Source organism: Myxocyprinus asiaticus, chromosome 26 (genome assembly GCF_019703515.2).
Source record: "Myxocyprinus asiaticus isolate MX2 ecotype Aquarium Trade chromosome 26, UBuf_Myxa_2, whole genome shotgun sequence".
Taxonomy (NCBI): domain Eukaryota; kingdom Metazoa; phylum Chordata; class Actinopteri; order Cypriniformes; family Catostomidae; genus Myxocyprinus; species Myxocyprinus asiaticus.
Genome location: NC_059369.1, coordinates 1096124 through 1112207, shown reverse-complemented (window position 1 = coordinate 1112207; position 16084 = coordinate 1096124). Strand labels below are relative to the sequence as shown.

The window sequence follows — 16084 nt, the reverse complement described above, 5'->3', positions numbered from 1 at the left end:
TTACATATAAATAACATATTACCCGTTTTACTTCATATATATATATATATATATATATATATATATATATATATATATATATATATATATATATATATATAGAGCATAGTTACTATTTGTATTGTCTAATCAATGCTTTATTCATCTGCCACAATAATGCAATATATTTTAAACTGAACTTCAATCAGTTATTATATATTTATTATAAGGCATACATATTATATTTATAAATATTTTAATTATTATTCATTATATATGTGAATTATCTTTATTTGGGGTCTTAGGGTACGTTTACACGACACTGATGTACTAAAAACTGAAAAGTTTTTCCTTTGCGTTTTTGAAAAGTTTAGCGTACAGACGACAACGTTTTCGAAACGATCCCCGTTCACATGGATCCACGAAAACAACTAAAAACGCTGTATTATGCATGCCAGGCCAGTAGCTGGCGATGTCACTTTGTAAAGAAACACTACGGCGCCTGCGCACATAAACATTCTTCCACAGAGCTGTGAATACAAACAATGAAGATGGCGAAAGCATCAAGCTTGTCTGGACAGACGATGAGGTTGCTTTATTACTACAATTACTTTGCTGGAGAAGCATCAATAAACTCAAAATCTTGAGCAGCACAAACACAGTCCTGTAGTCTGCCATTATAGTTTTGAATGTCTCGCGTGTTGTTTTGAAGTACTCGCACACATGCCTATAGACTGAACTCTCAAGATTATTCAATAAACTGCTCATTTTTACCATCACTTCGTCTCGTGCCTTCTTCTGTATTCCCCCTGCTGACTCTTGGGCTGGTAGGAGAGTAAGTTAACATAACAAGCTGTTGATGTTGACTGGTTTTGGATATCAGACAGAACTCTGATATATGGATATCTTCTGACGGAGAGGGAGGTCTTGTGTACACTGGATCTAACATGCATTTTCACTGCCTCATGTTTTCATATTCTAAGCATATCATTGAATACTGTACATGGCATCACATCTCTGTCTATAGGCTATATACATAAGTGGTGGGTGAATGAATTGCAAGGTAAAGGTATATCAAATAAAATTGAGTAAACAAATAACATTTAAAATACAATACATTTTTCCCATCTGAATCCATACATTAATTTCAAGATTTTCAAATTGCAGGTTCTGCCTACTGCACAATGTTCACACTCCATACAAAACAGTCCAAATGAATAAATTGTTGATTAATATTTGCACAGACACCAGTATTCATATTGATAATTATACATCTCAAATTGATGCCTATCAATCCATCATTCTTAATATAACACATAATACGTGTGTGCATGATGTCATCGTTTTCACAAATTCATGTTTTTGTATGTTTACATGGAGACGATAATGGCATCATTTTCAAAAACTTGCACTTTGAAACCTGTTTTCAATTGCTTGCGTTTTCAAGCCCCAAAACGCAGTTGAAAAGTTTTCAGTTTTTAGCTGAAAATGTTGTCCTGTAAACGGCCCCACTCAACAAATAATGATGTATGTAATTAATTCAATTAATGAATTGGCATGTCATGTAATTAATTTGATTAAAACTTTTAATCGATTGACATCCCTAATATACATGTATATATTATCTATAGGGCTGGGCTGGCTGTGACCAGGGCTAGTTGTCACAAAGGTTTTGTATGCTGGTTTCAAACAACTAGTTCCAAACCATCTTAAATAAGAAAAATAATAGATTTTTTTTGTGAATTCTACCCTTCAACGTAAATTTCCACCATCCTATTTTTGAATGAATGAATGAATTAAAATATATATATATACAATTTATTGATTACAATATTTGTTGGCCAAAACAATGTTATATATTTGTGTACATTAACTTTTGTGCTTCATAATTGTCTTCCTTTTTAAATTTAGCTGAAAATCCTATAATAGACAGTTTCATGCTAGTGTCGATTGAAAAAAGGTGTAGAGTTTGTTTTGGTGGTTGTGATGGTGGGAATACATTCCCTCGTAACCCCATTAGGTTAGTGGAAAGTTCCATTGTGACGACTTTTGATGCTTGTTCCCGCTATTGGGGCATGTTGTCACAAAAGGTCAACCTGTTTTCAAAGAATGGTGAAAATGTTCTATAGCTGTTTTGTACACAAGACTTCAAGGTATATATGTCTATGCAGAAATTGACTTTTAAAAATGAGCAACTAGCCCTGGTCTTCCTTATTTATCAGCATTATATTGGCCACCCTGCTATCTACATATCAGCATTCAAGAATGGAAAAACCCATATCAACCACTACACAAAATCAAAATCATTCTCTCACCCTTCCCAGCAGGAACAAAGTATTTGGCTCGCTCAAAGCCATGTTTCTCCATCCAGCGCGCTCCCTGAGTGTCCAAGCGGTCGTGCAGCGGACTCGTGCGGAGCTGTCGACCAGTCTGGAAGTCCCAGCGAGGAACTTTCAGTTCATACAGGAGTGCTGAAGCAGACACATACAAATAAACACTAGAGGGACTGAGAACACAAACAGACAAGACCAACGGCAAACAAAAACTTATACAGGTTCATAATGGAATCTCTGATCAAACGCAAGACTTACACAACAACAGAATAGCTACGTCATACAGACTGCTAGTCAAACAATATGAGTGGTGTCATGATACTTTAGCTAGCATCGTACCGTAAGACATTATTACGGTATCGAGACAATTCTAAATGGTAGTGATAGTAGAGGAGAAGCATCAATTCAACTAGCTGCTTTGCTAAATGATTCACTGTTCGGAAGCACTTGAAACACCACATGCTGAGAACATCTGCTGATAATTCGTTTATCATTGAACTTTGATTAGTTTGGTGTTTTTACCTTTTGTCTCTTTAATAAAGTTTGCCTTCATACTAATAGAATATTTGTTTGTTTTTTGTACACATAAATCATATATCTCAAATGTGAAACACAAAACTCTTAATCACTTTTAAATGGATATATCAAATGCACTTCATTGTAAAGTAACCGAAATCTTTGTAACGGCGGTTTTCAACTCACGCATGACCTCCATAACTCGATGGCGCAGGAAAGTCCGGCTGCTCTGTAGATTACCAAAGCGCTTGATGTCTAATGGCCATACATTAGCACTGGGGTATCCGTACGTAATCCACTCAGCCAAATATCTGTGGATAAAACACATATTCTGAGCTCCATCAACACAAAGCCTGAGGAACACACAGCTGAGCTGCTTCCTCACCTGCTGGCCCCCCCAGCGAAGGACAGGCCCGATGAATTCATGCCTGCCAGCACATAGTACCCGTATACGCCCGGAGTCTCTCCCATCAGACAGCGCATGTCTGGAGTGAAGGATTCTGGGCAGTTCACCAGCTGCTGGATCTCACACGACTCCAGACTGGGCATCCGTCGCAGAAGAGCACTCAACATGGGCTCTGTGTGGATCACAGAGGACAAACATGAAAAGATACTGTACAACAGAAAAATAATAGGAAGAATGAAGCACAGTGATGATGCAGGGTTTTTTTCTGCTGGCCCAGTGGAGTCAGTAGCTCACTTTTGTACTGATTTGCCAAGACTGACACAAATTATCCATTTTATTCTTAGCAAGATATGTGTCAGATGTAACAGCATATAACTTAATGGCATACATGTTTTCATTTTCAACTCATCTGATGCCTCTGAGACTATCACAGATCATTCTCACCATATAGATCAACAAAATTAGCAATAACAACCAAGCACTATCACATGAGCAAGAGTGTTGTTGTTCAGTATATCAGCACCTATGGCCGAATCACAGCAGTGCTGATATAGAGAAGAACAACACTCTTGCTCATGTGATATTGCTTTTGTACAATAGTTCAACAAAACAAGTAATGATATTAAATAACTTGCATTTCAGACAAAAACAGGCCAGTTAGTCCATGCATTTCTTCACCACCAGTGAACATTTCAAGCACAGCTCTCTCCACTCTATGCACTGCTCTCGTACTTTGGTTTTCAACTTGTGGTGTTTCGTTTCTGAAGAAATCAGCATTTATGAAGGCATATTTTAAGAGAGTGAATTGTTCTCATTTACTTCTATTGCTTCAGTGGTGGACGACTCTGTTTTTTAACAAATGTCTGACTCATAACATAAAAGATGCTCATTTGTCTCCACCTACTGGTATAAATGTGCCACTGAACGAATCAGTGAATTTAATCAAAATGAAAGATTAATCAAAACCCAAACAGTGAAGCGTCCCAGTGCTGTTGGACTGTATATCAGAACTCTTCGAATGCCTCTCGTCCAATCAGATTTGAGGACCAGAACTAACTGTTATATAATGTTAAATACATCCCACCAAAACCAATGTTTAAATTTGCAGGGCATATAAACTCTTTTATATGACGAACAAAGATGTGACACCATAGCATAGGCTACAAACTCTCATATTGGCCCCACGTCATTGTAAAGTGAAATTGAAAAATGAGTGAGTTTGACATAATTCTGGCCAAAAAGAAAGTGTTTTTGAGTTTGTTACAGTGGTTCGAACCAGCTCGCCAAAGCAATCTTTCAACTTTCAAACTTTGTGCTGGCTGCTAAACACCTTGTTACTGCCCTTGTTATTGGTCTGTATCATCGGTGGGTGTTCCCATTCAGTCTGTTAAGAACTGTTACAGAGCTGGTGCAAACTTACATCTGTACAATCGTTCGCATATACATTTTACAGGACAATGTTGTGTGATTTTTCTTTATTTAAATTAGTCTAGAAAAGGAATCAAATCTGCTCAAATACTCTTAAGTGCCCATTCATGCTATTGTTTAATATGCTTCTTCACTCATGTACCACCTACAGCCAAAAGCCATTTACATATCTGCCCAAAGTAAGAAATGTCAACCATTCTTTTGTCTATATTCTGCCCATTAACACTGTTATATGCATTCATCTGTGCAGTGATATCAGTTTTACCATAAATTACAATAACAGAGTGTAATCAGCGCATTTTAAGGCCGCGTATACCATGTTAGCTTATTAGCGCCCTGCATGCTGAATGTAAACATGACAAATTACACATTATTGCTTTAAATCATCATCGAATGGTTAAAACAGAAACTTTGACTGATCTCATCTGAATTCTTCTCATTGAATGAGTCATTGAGAACACATTTTAAGTTGATGTTTTACATGTTGTCATGTGCGTCTCATATTTAAATGCTCTTCTTAATGCCTCCCAGCAGCGTGGCCGGTGTCTGAATGTTCACAATCAGTTTACCGTTGCCTGACTGTTTCAAACTTTATTCTAACTCTGAGAGAAGAATAAAAAAGAACTGTGTTGTGAGTGTATTGCAGTGTGTTTTCATCTGAATAATTTTAGAGCACTGCTCATTTTTAGTGTTTGCTATCTAGATTAAGCAAAACTGAGCCCACACTGTCCTATACTGCCCATACTGACAATATACAGTTAAAAAAGTTGGTTTTATGTATTAATTATAAGAGTGATCAGAAGGTATGCTCTACTTGATTGTTCTACATTCGTATTATGAATATATGCGTGAATCTCATGAAACCTGTCAAGAACATGTCAGGGTAATATTTCACCCCAAAATCAAAAGAGAAAAAATATATTTACTTAACCTCTTCTGAATTTTTTTGACTGCCACATGCATTTTTCACAACACTGTACACTCATACAGTGGATTAATTGCAATATGTTGTCTCATTTAACAGATAAAAAAGACTTTGATTCATAAATTACATTGTATACGTTTAGAATGCTATGATGAACATTATTTCATATTCATATTGCATTATTTTTTTATTTTTTGTTATTAACATTTTTATTGATTCCATTCATAAAAAACCAATAGACACAACATAAAATACAGAATCAGATATATAAATTAAACCCTTCCCCCCAAACATCCCCCCCACCTCACACAAACACGCATTACAGTATTCTCTTACAATTATAGCAAAAAATTAGAAACAAACAAACAAAAACAAAAAAAATACTTTCAAAAAGCAAGAATGCACATACACAACAAACTAAAAATTAAAAATAAAAAATAAAAAAATCCCTCTTCATGGGGGCCTGGGTAGCTCAGTGGTAAAATACGCTGGCTACCACCCCTGGAGTTCGCTAGTTCGCTAGTTCGAATACCAGAGTGTGCTGAGTGACTCCAGCCAGGTCTCCTAAGCAACCAAATTGGCCCGGTCACATGGTGTAACCTCCTCGTGGTCGCTATAATGTGGTTTGTTCTTGGTGGGGTGCATGGTGAATTGAGCGTGGTTGCCGCAGTGGATGGTGTGAAGCTTCCACACGCGCTATGTCTCCGTGGCAACGCGCTCAACAAGCCACATGATAAGATGCGCGGGTTGACCATCTTAGACGCGGAGGCAACTGGGATTCGTCCTCCGCCACCCGGACTGAGGCGAATCACTATGCGACCACGAGGACTTAGAACGCATTGGGAATTGGGCATTCCAACTTCCACCCCCTGAGTATTATTCGCCTGGCCACCATACCTCTGGCCAGGACCCAGCCTCTCAAGTGGCTATCCCCAAAATGTATGACTTCCCCATCACCCAAAATGCAGAGTCTGGGGCAAAATTAATTGCATCAGACGCACCCTCGAATCTCTAGATGTAGACTTGATGTTTTTTAGAATCTTAGCCCACACTCCCTCCTCCAATACCAAATTTAAATCTCTCTCCCATAATCTCCTGAGAGAAGTTGAAACTCCATTCCCCACACTCTGAATTAACAGGGAGTAATACACTGATGCCTCATGACCTTTTCCAAAAGCAGTAATCACCACTCCCAGAGTATCTGCCATTTAGGGGGGTGTATGCTACTCCCAAAAATAGTACAATGCAGGTGGCGCAGCTGTAAGTACCTGAAGAACTGAGATCTAGGAATCCTGAAATGTTGGACCAAATTTTCAAATGATCTCAACCCACCACTCTCATATAGGTCACGAGTGTATTAACACCCCTCTCAATCCACTTCGACCAACAGAAAGGGAACTCACCAATATGCAACTTTGGGTTTAGCCATATGCTTGAGGCAACATTTAAATAAATGTCTGAATTAAACACTCTGGACACTTTTGTCCATAGCGCGTGCAGATGCGAGATAATGGGGTGCGACTTAACTTCTCCAATTAGTTAAATAGAAAGGCTTTGTAATAGTAAAATAGGGGCAATAACTTTCTGTTCAATTCCAAACCAGGGAGGGGCTCTCTAAGGTGGAAGTGACCAATGAGCTAAATGTTTGAGACTGAATGCATAATAATAAAACAAAATCTTGGGTAGGCCTAGCCCACATTTGTCAGTCAGCCTATGTAACTTGTTGCAATGTAACCTGGGATGCTTTCCATTCCAAATGAAGGACTTCACTATACTATCAAATTGCTTAAAATAAGAGAGGGGGACATCTACAGGGAGAGATTGTAGTAGGTAGTTGAATTTTGGAACACAATTCATTTTAATAACATTAACCTTCCCAATCATCGATAAATGCAATGAAGCCCACCTGTCCACATCATTTGAAAACCTTTTTATTAAGGGGTCAAAATTAACTTTAACTAAATCAGACAAATTTGCTGGGAATAAAATTCCCAAATACTTAATTCCCTGTTTGGGCCACTGGAAGTCGCCCGGCTGAAAAGCCGTTATTGGGCAGTACGCTGTCAAAGCCAAAGCTTCGGATTTAGACCAATTGATTTTGTATCCTGAGAACTTGGAAAAGGAATTAATAATTCTGTGGAGGCAAGGCAGAGATCTAGTAGGGTCAGAGACTAATAATAAAATATCATCTGCATAAAGCAAAAGCTTATGTGCCATACCTTCCGCAATCACCCCTGGAAAATCCTCCTCCTTTCTTATCGCGGCTGCTAATGGTTCCAGTGAATGACAGAACAATAATGGGGAAAGAGGGCAACCCTGCCGAGTGCCCCTATTCAGAGTAAAATAATCTGAAATTAATCCATTTGTTTGTACCGCTCCTACAGGGTGTTAATAAAGTAACTTAATCCAACCAATAAATGTACTCCCGAACCCATACATTTCCAAAATCTTAAAAAGAGAATCCCATTCTACGATATCAAACGCCTTTTCGGCATCAAGTGAGATGGCAGCGACTGGAGATTGTTCATTCGCTACTGACCACATGATATTGATGAAACGCCTAATGTTATCAGAAAAGCTACGACCTCGAATAAACCCCACCTGATCTATATGTATAAGAGATGTCATAACTTTACTTAATCGATTAGCCAGAATTTTTGACAAAATTTTTACATCTAACTGGATCAGGGAAATTGGATGGTAACTTTTACACTCGCTTGGATCTTTGTCCTTTTTAAGAATCAGACTGATCCAGGCTTGTGTCATGGTTGGCGGGAGCTTTCCATTCTTGAATGATTCAGTATAACTTCTAGCAAAAGTGAAGCCAGTTCTGTAGCATAAGACTTGAAAAACTCAGTGGCAAAGCCGTCAGGCCCCGGAGACTTGCCTGTAGGTAAGGCCTTAATAACCTCACCAAGCTCCTCCAAGGTTATCTCAGAATCAAGAGAATCAAGAGAGTTTTCCTGCTTTGTCCCCCGACTCAAAGTATGACTGTCTTGCCCTGAATAGCCAAAACTCCACTTTACGTGACAAAATAGTATTATATCTGTATTTAAATTGGGTAAATTCTCTGTGGCCATCAGATGACAAACGGCGCTTCAGCTCTGCCTCTGCATTTTTAATATTTCCTTCCAACTTCACAAGTTCTCGTGCTTTGGATTTTTTGGTGAATGAGGCATACTATATGATCCGACCCCTTAAGTGCCTCCCAAGCCACGCCCACAAAGGATACTGAGGACAAGTTGGTCTCCATATAAACATTAATTTCAGTCTTTAACATTTGTTGGAAAACAAGATTTTGCAAAAGGGACACATTAAGGCACCAACTATATGATTTCTTTTTCTCTGTATATGGCAACACCTCTAAACTCACCAGGGCATGATCTGAGACTAAGATATTTCCAATTGAGCAATCAACAACAGATGAAATGAGGGATTTGGATATCAAATAAAAAAATCTATTCCAGAATAAATCTTATGGACTGATGAAAAAAATTTATAGTCCCTACCAGATGGGTTCAAAAGTCACCAAATATCCAAAAGACCAAGATTTTTACACATCCTGTGAAGCGTCAATGATGCTCTAGGGGGTTTACACACTTTTGCTTCACTGTGATCAAGGACTGAGTCCATCAAAAGATTAAAGTCTCCTCCCAATATTATATCATGAGGGGTGCCAGCGGTATGCAGCATCTCTTCAAGATCTATAAAAAAGCCCTGATCATCAGCGTTAGGTGCGTAAATATTAGCCAAAATCAACCTTTGCCCTTGAATTTCAGCTAAAACAATAATAACTCTCTCTAATTTACCTTTAGTCTGTTTGAGACATTTGAATTGTAGATGTTTGTTAATCAATATAATGACTTGCTTGCTCATACTTGAGCCAGCACTAAAAAAAAACATGTCCACCCCATATCTTCCCAAATTTTTCAGCTTCCTGCAGGGAGAGATGTGTTTCTTGAAGAAACACTATATCATATTTCTTACGTTTAAGATAAGTAATAACCTTCTTTCTTTTTATGGGGTGCCCCAACCCATTTACATTCCATGTGGAGAGAGACAGTACACTCATATTAACATTTGACATTTTGATATAGTAGAAAAAATTGTGTGTCAAAAACAAAATTATACAGACCACATTCCCCTTTTGTGAAACAATCAAACCCCGAACTTCCCCCCGAACAAAACAAACAGGAAAAAGAAAAACGTGCGCATTAACCCCGCGCACAAAAGCGCCAACCGGTGACATTACCTCTAAACTCAAAAGGTCCATGAATGCCCACGAGCCCCCACGACAACTTTGCCATTGGATTGCTCAATTTTGACTCACAAATTTGTGAGGCAAAATTACATAACAGAAAATACTTTGTAAAATAAACCCCAGCCAATAGGAAGAATGAACACAAAGAACGTGTAGATTCATTCACAGAACTGTCTCAAAGGTGTGATCTTCCACAAAACAAATTCCAGCTGATATAAAACCGTTCAGGTTCCTCGGATAGACAAATAAATGTTCAGTGAGCCAGCTGTTATGAGTTCAGCGGATGACGTAATCATTCCAATGTCCCGTAAAAATACTCAACAAAACAAACTCCAGCCAGCAGCAGGAATAAGCACGAAGAAGATTAAACAGAAACAGATTAATCCACAGCTGTTCCAAAGGTGTGTTATTCAATAGAACAAGCTCCAGCCGCTAGGCGGAACCAATACAAAAAGAAACAAAACCGGCATCCCGATTCCCCAGATGGTCAAGTCAATTCACTCAGAGGCCGCATAAAAGTATATACCATGATTTACACAATCCGTCAACTTTATAAAAGACATCCTTTGTGTGAGCATGTAGATATGTTGCGGTCATCCATAGTGTCCACTCTCAAACTGGCCGGGAACTTCAATGCAAATGTAATCTGTCGTCAATGCAAAAGTTTCTTTAAGGAAAAGTGTTATTCACAAAACAAACTCCAGCCGCTCGGCGGAGCCAACGTAAAAAGAAAAAAGAAACCAAAATGATGCCCAGCTTCCTCAAAAGCCAAAGTAAGTACAGTGAGTTAACCTACTCATATGAGAAACACCCAATGGTTTACTCACCCACTGATTCAATAAAAGACATTGCCTGATTGGGACATGTAAATACTTTGCGACCGTCCTTCATTTCTATTCTCAGTTTGGCTGGAAACATCAGAGCAAAAGTGATCTTTCGCTGATGTAAGAGTTTCTTACATTCCTTGAACCAATCGCGTTTCTCTCTTGTCGGACTCGCAAATTCCGGGAACAAGAAAATATTATGGTTCTTCCAAGAAAGCTTCCCTTTGCTCCTCACCTGGCGCAACACAAGATCTTTATCGGATGATCTCAGAAATCTGGCCAGAATCGATCTGGGCCTATCTCCCTCAGCAAATCTGTGAGCTGGGACTCTGTGAGCTTGCTCGATTCCAGCTTGTGGCCTGTTATGTCGAGCAGACTTGGGAAAAGCTCATCTAGGAATTTCACCATATCTCTGCCTTCCTCTTGCTCAGGAATTCCTACAATTCGAACGTTATTCCTGCGGCTTCTATTCTCAAGATCTTCAAGCTTTTCAAGGAGATGTTCCAAATCAACTTTGGACGTGGGCGGATTAGCAGTTAATTCCCTCTCCGAAGATTCCAGACAATCGATTTGTCTCTCAACATCAGTCACTCTTGTAACTAACTCAGAGAATTTTATTTCCATCGCCGTAATCGATCGACGTATTACAGCAAGATCCTCCAAGTCAGCAAGAACCTTCGTCAACATCACCGACATGTTGGACAACTGACGCTGGATCACCTCTCCCGCCACGCCATCCAAATCGAGTCCCCAGTCTGTAGGCCTGTCGGAGCTTTCATCCTGAACACGTAAGTGTCTTTTAATGTCTCCAGAGCCTGAGGATTTTGACTTATTTGCCATGTTTTGCCTCAAAGAGCAAATGTGTAACTGGGTGTATCAAATTTCACCAGATTATAACATGAAAATAATAAAAAATTTAGCAAAGTGCGCAGAGCTCGTCGCTCACACGTCTGCTTCTTGCATGGCGTCACGTGACGTCGCTTATTTTATTTTATTAATTTTTTCTCCTGTTGTTTTACAATTTGAAACCTTACAAAAGTAACATTTACTGTGGTCTCCAATTCAGCGCTATAAATGTTTACCCCATTATACTTCCACATTCCAAATCCAAATACGTGAAAAGGGTCCATATACTGTATCTTTGAATACACATAAGACACTTAAATGATTGAGATAACTGTGAAAATGGCAAACTACACTGTCATAGATTAAAATGCCTCTAGCTACTTCCTTTTTATTATCTCATCCTTGGTGGAAGATTCTTTAAGCAAAACATATATATTTTATTTGTTTTATCTTAATTTTGACAGACATGGTCTTGAAAGGTTTCATGGGATTCAGGCAGATATTCATCATATGAATGTGGAACAAGCAGAACTTCTGATCTTGTTATAAAACAAGCAAGTTACTACTACAAAGCAAGCAATTCCTATTTCTACAGTTGGAGAAAAACAGTTAAAATGTAAACTGAATTGTGGTAATCCCATTTAAAGGGTGTGATGTTGGTCCTTCATTTATATACTGTACACTGATATGAGGACACCAATCTGTGTGAGACTAGTGGGTTCAACCAGAAACAAAATGGCATGACTTGGCAAATGATGACATGTAAAACTGCATGACAGGAAACCTTCATGGCCAGAATCAAAGCAGCTCTGCTCTTGACGACTAAAATTAGCAGCCTATCACAGCAGTCAAACGATCATCAACAATGACATCACAGAAAAAAACAGGTGACAACACAACATGTGGTTCAGTTTAGTTTAGTCCTGACAGATCATTTATATAGCGCAAACATCACTGTCATCAATCCGTTCCTGCAGTGCAGGGGTGGACTGGCCATATGGAACACCGGGTGTTTTCCCGGTGGGCCGCTGGGTAATTTGGGCCGGCCCACTTCTGCGCAAGTACCAGCCCGTTTTACAGGCGATATAGGCAGCCGCCCTGGGCTCCAACATGCCCACATGGACCTCATAACAAAGCAAAAATTTAATAAACTCTGCAGGACAAGCCAATACAATGGCTTTTATTTTGAAATAATGTAATGGCTGGCTTTTATTTTGAAATTGCTTACACATCGGAGTGTATATCCGTATGTACACATCAACTCCATAACCTTGTGTGGACCTCATTATTTGACATACAAATCACAATAATGGTGATAACCAAAAACAACATATTAAGTATAAGATGAGCTCTGAATAATCACTAAATGACAAATATCTGCAAGTTACAACAAATAAAATAACAGCAGCGTATATAAAATCTTAAAACATTAAAGCTATGAGCAGTACATAGGCATTTGCATAATTTATTAATACCGCAAAGCATTACTGGGAGCTGAAGCGCGACTTGCTGAACAATGCTCACCCCTTTAAACATGCAGAAAATATGTCATGAAAAATATTACTTTGTGGCTATTTGAGTCTTTGAGGCTTACTTTGTTTAAAGGATAGCAGAAACAGCGCTTGTCAAAGCATTCGGCTTTTCACTTTTTCTCAAGAATAATCTGGGGAAGGAATTAAAACACTGCAGATATAAAGACACAACAAACTCGCATAGAGTGGAAATATGAGCAATTAATCTGCAAAAATCTACACTTTAAGAGGTACAGTATATTTATTTATTTATTTTACATATATTTATATTTGTTTATATTTATACATATACATATTCTGGGCAAATTTGTTTTCACTGATTTTTTTAAATAAACATTTATGTGAGTAATTAACATGAATTTTTAAGTATTGTCATCAGTGTCCTGCTGTGTGACACTTTCTTCATCTACCTATTTTAAACCACATTATATGATCTTGTATAGCTATATACACATATATAATATATTATTATTATACTTATTGTTTCCACAACCTCATATTAACTAAGACAATTAAGATCTTTAAAAACTGAATACACCTAAAACACACTTTCACTTGTACTTGGGTCCAGTGGTAGCTCAGCGGTTAAGGCTCTGGGTTACTGATCAGAAGGGCGGGGGTTCAAGCCCCAGCACTACTGAGATGCCACTGTTGGGCCCTTGAGCAAGGCCCTTGACCCTATCTGCTCCAGGGGTGCTGTATCATGACTGACCCTGCACTCTGACTCTGATATGTGAGAAAAAAAAAAAAGAATTTCACTGTATATGTGCAAATGTGTGATAAATAAAAAAATACAATACTTTCATGTACATTTTAACCTAACATCTGTATGTTGGAAAAAAAGTTGTCAGACTGATCTATAAAGTACTTATTTTTCGTGCTTTCTCTAAAAAATCCACTCATCACATTTACAGTGGTTTTATATGTTTAAAAAATTATGACAATTTTTGCAATGATGTCACTGTCATGACTAGCAGTCAACAGAAATGTCTTTTTTTTTTTTTTTCAACACAAAAATTTGAAATTGAGCCGGAAAATGAAATCAATCAATGTTATGTTATGAAATCATAACAATGAGTGTTATGGTGTGGTGTGTTGTGGGCCGAGTTTGATGGGCCACTCTGGGCCAGAAAGTCCAGGGCCACTTTTTAGTCACAGTCCGCCCCTGCTGCAGTGAAAAGTATTATTAATAACATTATTAGGCAACCTGCTTTTATTCTGCCCAAGTTACCAGTGAATTTATAGGGAAAGAAGACAAGGACAAGGAGAGAATAAAAGAGAAAGAGAGGGAATAAAGGTCAGCGAATGAGCTGGAAATATCTGCTGCAGCTGTCCTACACTGCATACTGCACAGGCCTTTCATTTTCACACCGCACACACCGCGCACACACACACACACACACACACACACACACACACACACACACCACTAGAGGCCTAGAAAACACTTATAGCACTTCATGTCCTATATCAGCCTGCCTTGTAGTTCAGATGCACATTTGCAAAGTTAAAATAATTCATTTTCTATGTTTCTCTCAGGGCTACACTGTAAAAAATGTCTGTACATTTATGGCCAAATTCACACAGCAATTTACTGTGATTCTTAAATACAATAGTTTGCTGTCAAAAATGTTGCATTCTGGGAGATCAAGAGCAGGCTCACTGTGAAGTGACTTGTTTTACGGTAAATACCTGTTGTTTGCAATGGTGTGAAGCAGGGCTGTGTGCTCGCCCCGACACTCTTATCTCTCTGCTGTCCTGGCCCATGCTTTCAAAGGCCATGAAGAGGGTGTGCGCATACAGACAAGAACATGTGCAGACTTGCTTAAAGGGAATCAGCTCAAAGCAGCCACAAAAACCAGGACAGTAGTAGTACGTGAACTCTTGTTCGCTGACGATACCGCCTTTGTAGCCCATATTCACAGAGATGCACAGGATATCATCTTTCGTTTCATAAGTGCAGCCAAAGCCTTCGGTCTGAAGATCAATATCAAGAAGACAGAGATGATGTACCAAGCACCTCCTGGCTCAAATGACACGGGCAGCCAAATACAGGTAGATGGAGAAGACCTCGCGCAGGTGCACCAGTTTAAGTACCTCGGCTCCACTGTCAGCTGTGACAACAAAATGGATGCAGAGCTGGAACTACGGAAATCAAAAGCCTCAGCAGCCTTTGGAAGACTAAAGGACAGGGTCTGGCAGAACAGACACCTCACCTTGAGAACAAAATGTACAGTATATAGGGCCATTGTGCTCCCAACACTTCTCTATGGGGCAGAATCCTGGACTGTATACAGGGCTGCTGCTCACAAACTAAATGCTTAAAGGCAGCTCCGACAATTAATGAACATCAAATGGTGGCAACACATACCAAATAACTCCATCCTTGAGCATGCAACTTTACCAAGCATGTATGAACTCCTTGCCCAGCGAAATCTGCAATGGACTGGTCATGTCATCCGTTTAGACGACCACCGACTACCCAAACTAATCCTGTACTCACAACTTCACGAAGGGTTTCACAGCAGAGGCAGACCTAAACTGCGTTACAAAGACACTATCAAACGAAACCTAAAAGCAAAACAGATTCCTCTCAACAGCTGGCAAACTCTCGCCAAAGACAGAAATTTGTGGAGGAAACAGATTCACAGGATGTCTTCATCGGACACGATGGACAGTTGAATGAATGAATGAGTGTTCATGGTGCTCCTTCCCCCTTCTCTGTTCTTTATCGTCTCACATCAGCCTTTGCTTGTCTGTTTGATTTTTTTTTAATGAACTTACTGTGTAATATGAGTTGTTATGTAGACACACAGATATCAACACTTGGCATACAAAATGCAACAATGGTGACAATTAACAAATGTACTTTTACATAAAAGTAAAAGCTGAATACAAGTAACTAAGACTGCAACAAAAACAATGGAAAAATAAACCAGTAAATAGTAAAACATCCATGTAATTTCTTCATGCCACAGTGCATTCTGGGAACTTAACTGTTAATTTCAATAACAGTAACTAGTATTTAGTTTGA

At 38.8% G+C, this 16084-nt stretch overlaps 1 protein-coding gene across 2 annotated transcripts in view; it reads right to left on the bottom strand.

The window, feature by feature from the left end:
• Positions 1–16084, bottom strand: part of pdpr (pyruvate dehydrogenase phosphatase regulatory subunit) — a 66920-nt gene that overhangs the window by 22089 nt on the left and 28747 nt on the right. For both annotated transcript variants that reach the window (XM_051656462.1, XM_051656463.1), the window contains exons 9-11: positions 3214–3406; positions 3015–3139; positions 2295–2450 (exon numbers count right to left, since the gene is read on the bottom strand). In XM_051656462.1, the coding sequence (XP_051512422.1) occupies positions 2295–2450; positions 3015–3139; positions 3214–3406 (474 nt within the window). The remainder of the gene's footprint in view (positions 1–2294; positions 2451–3014; positions 3140–3213; positions 3407–16084) is intronic.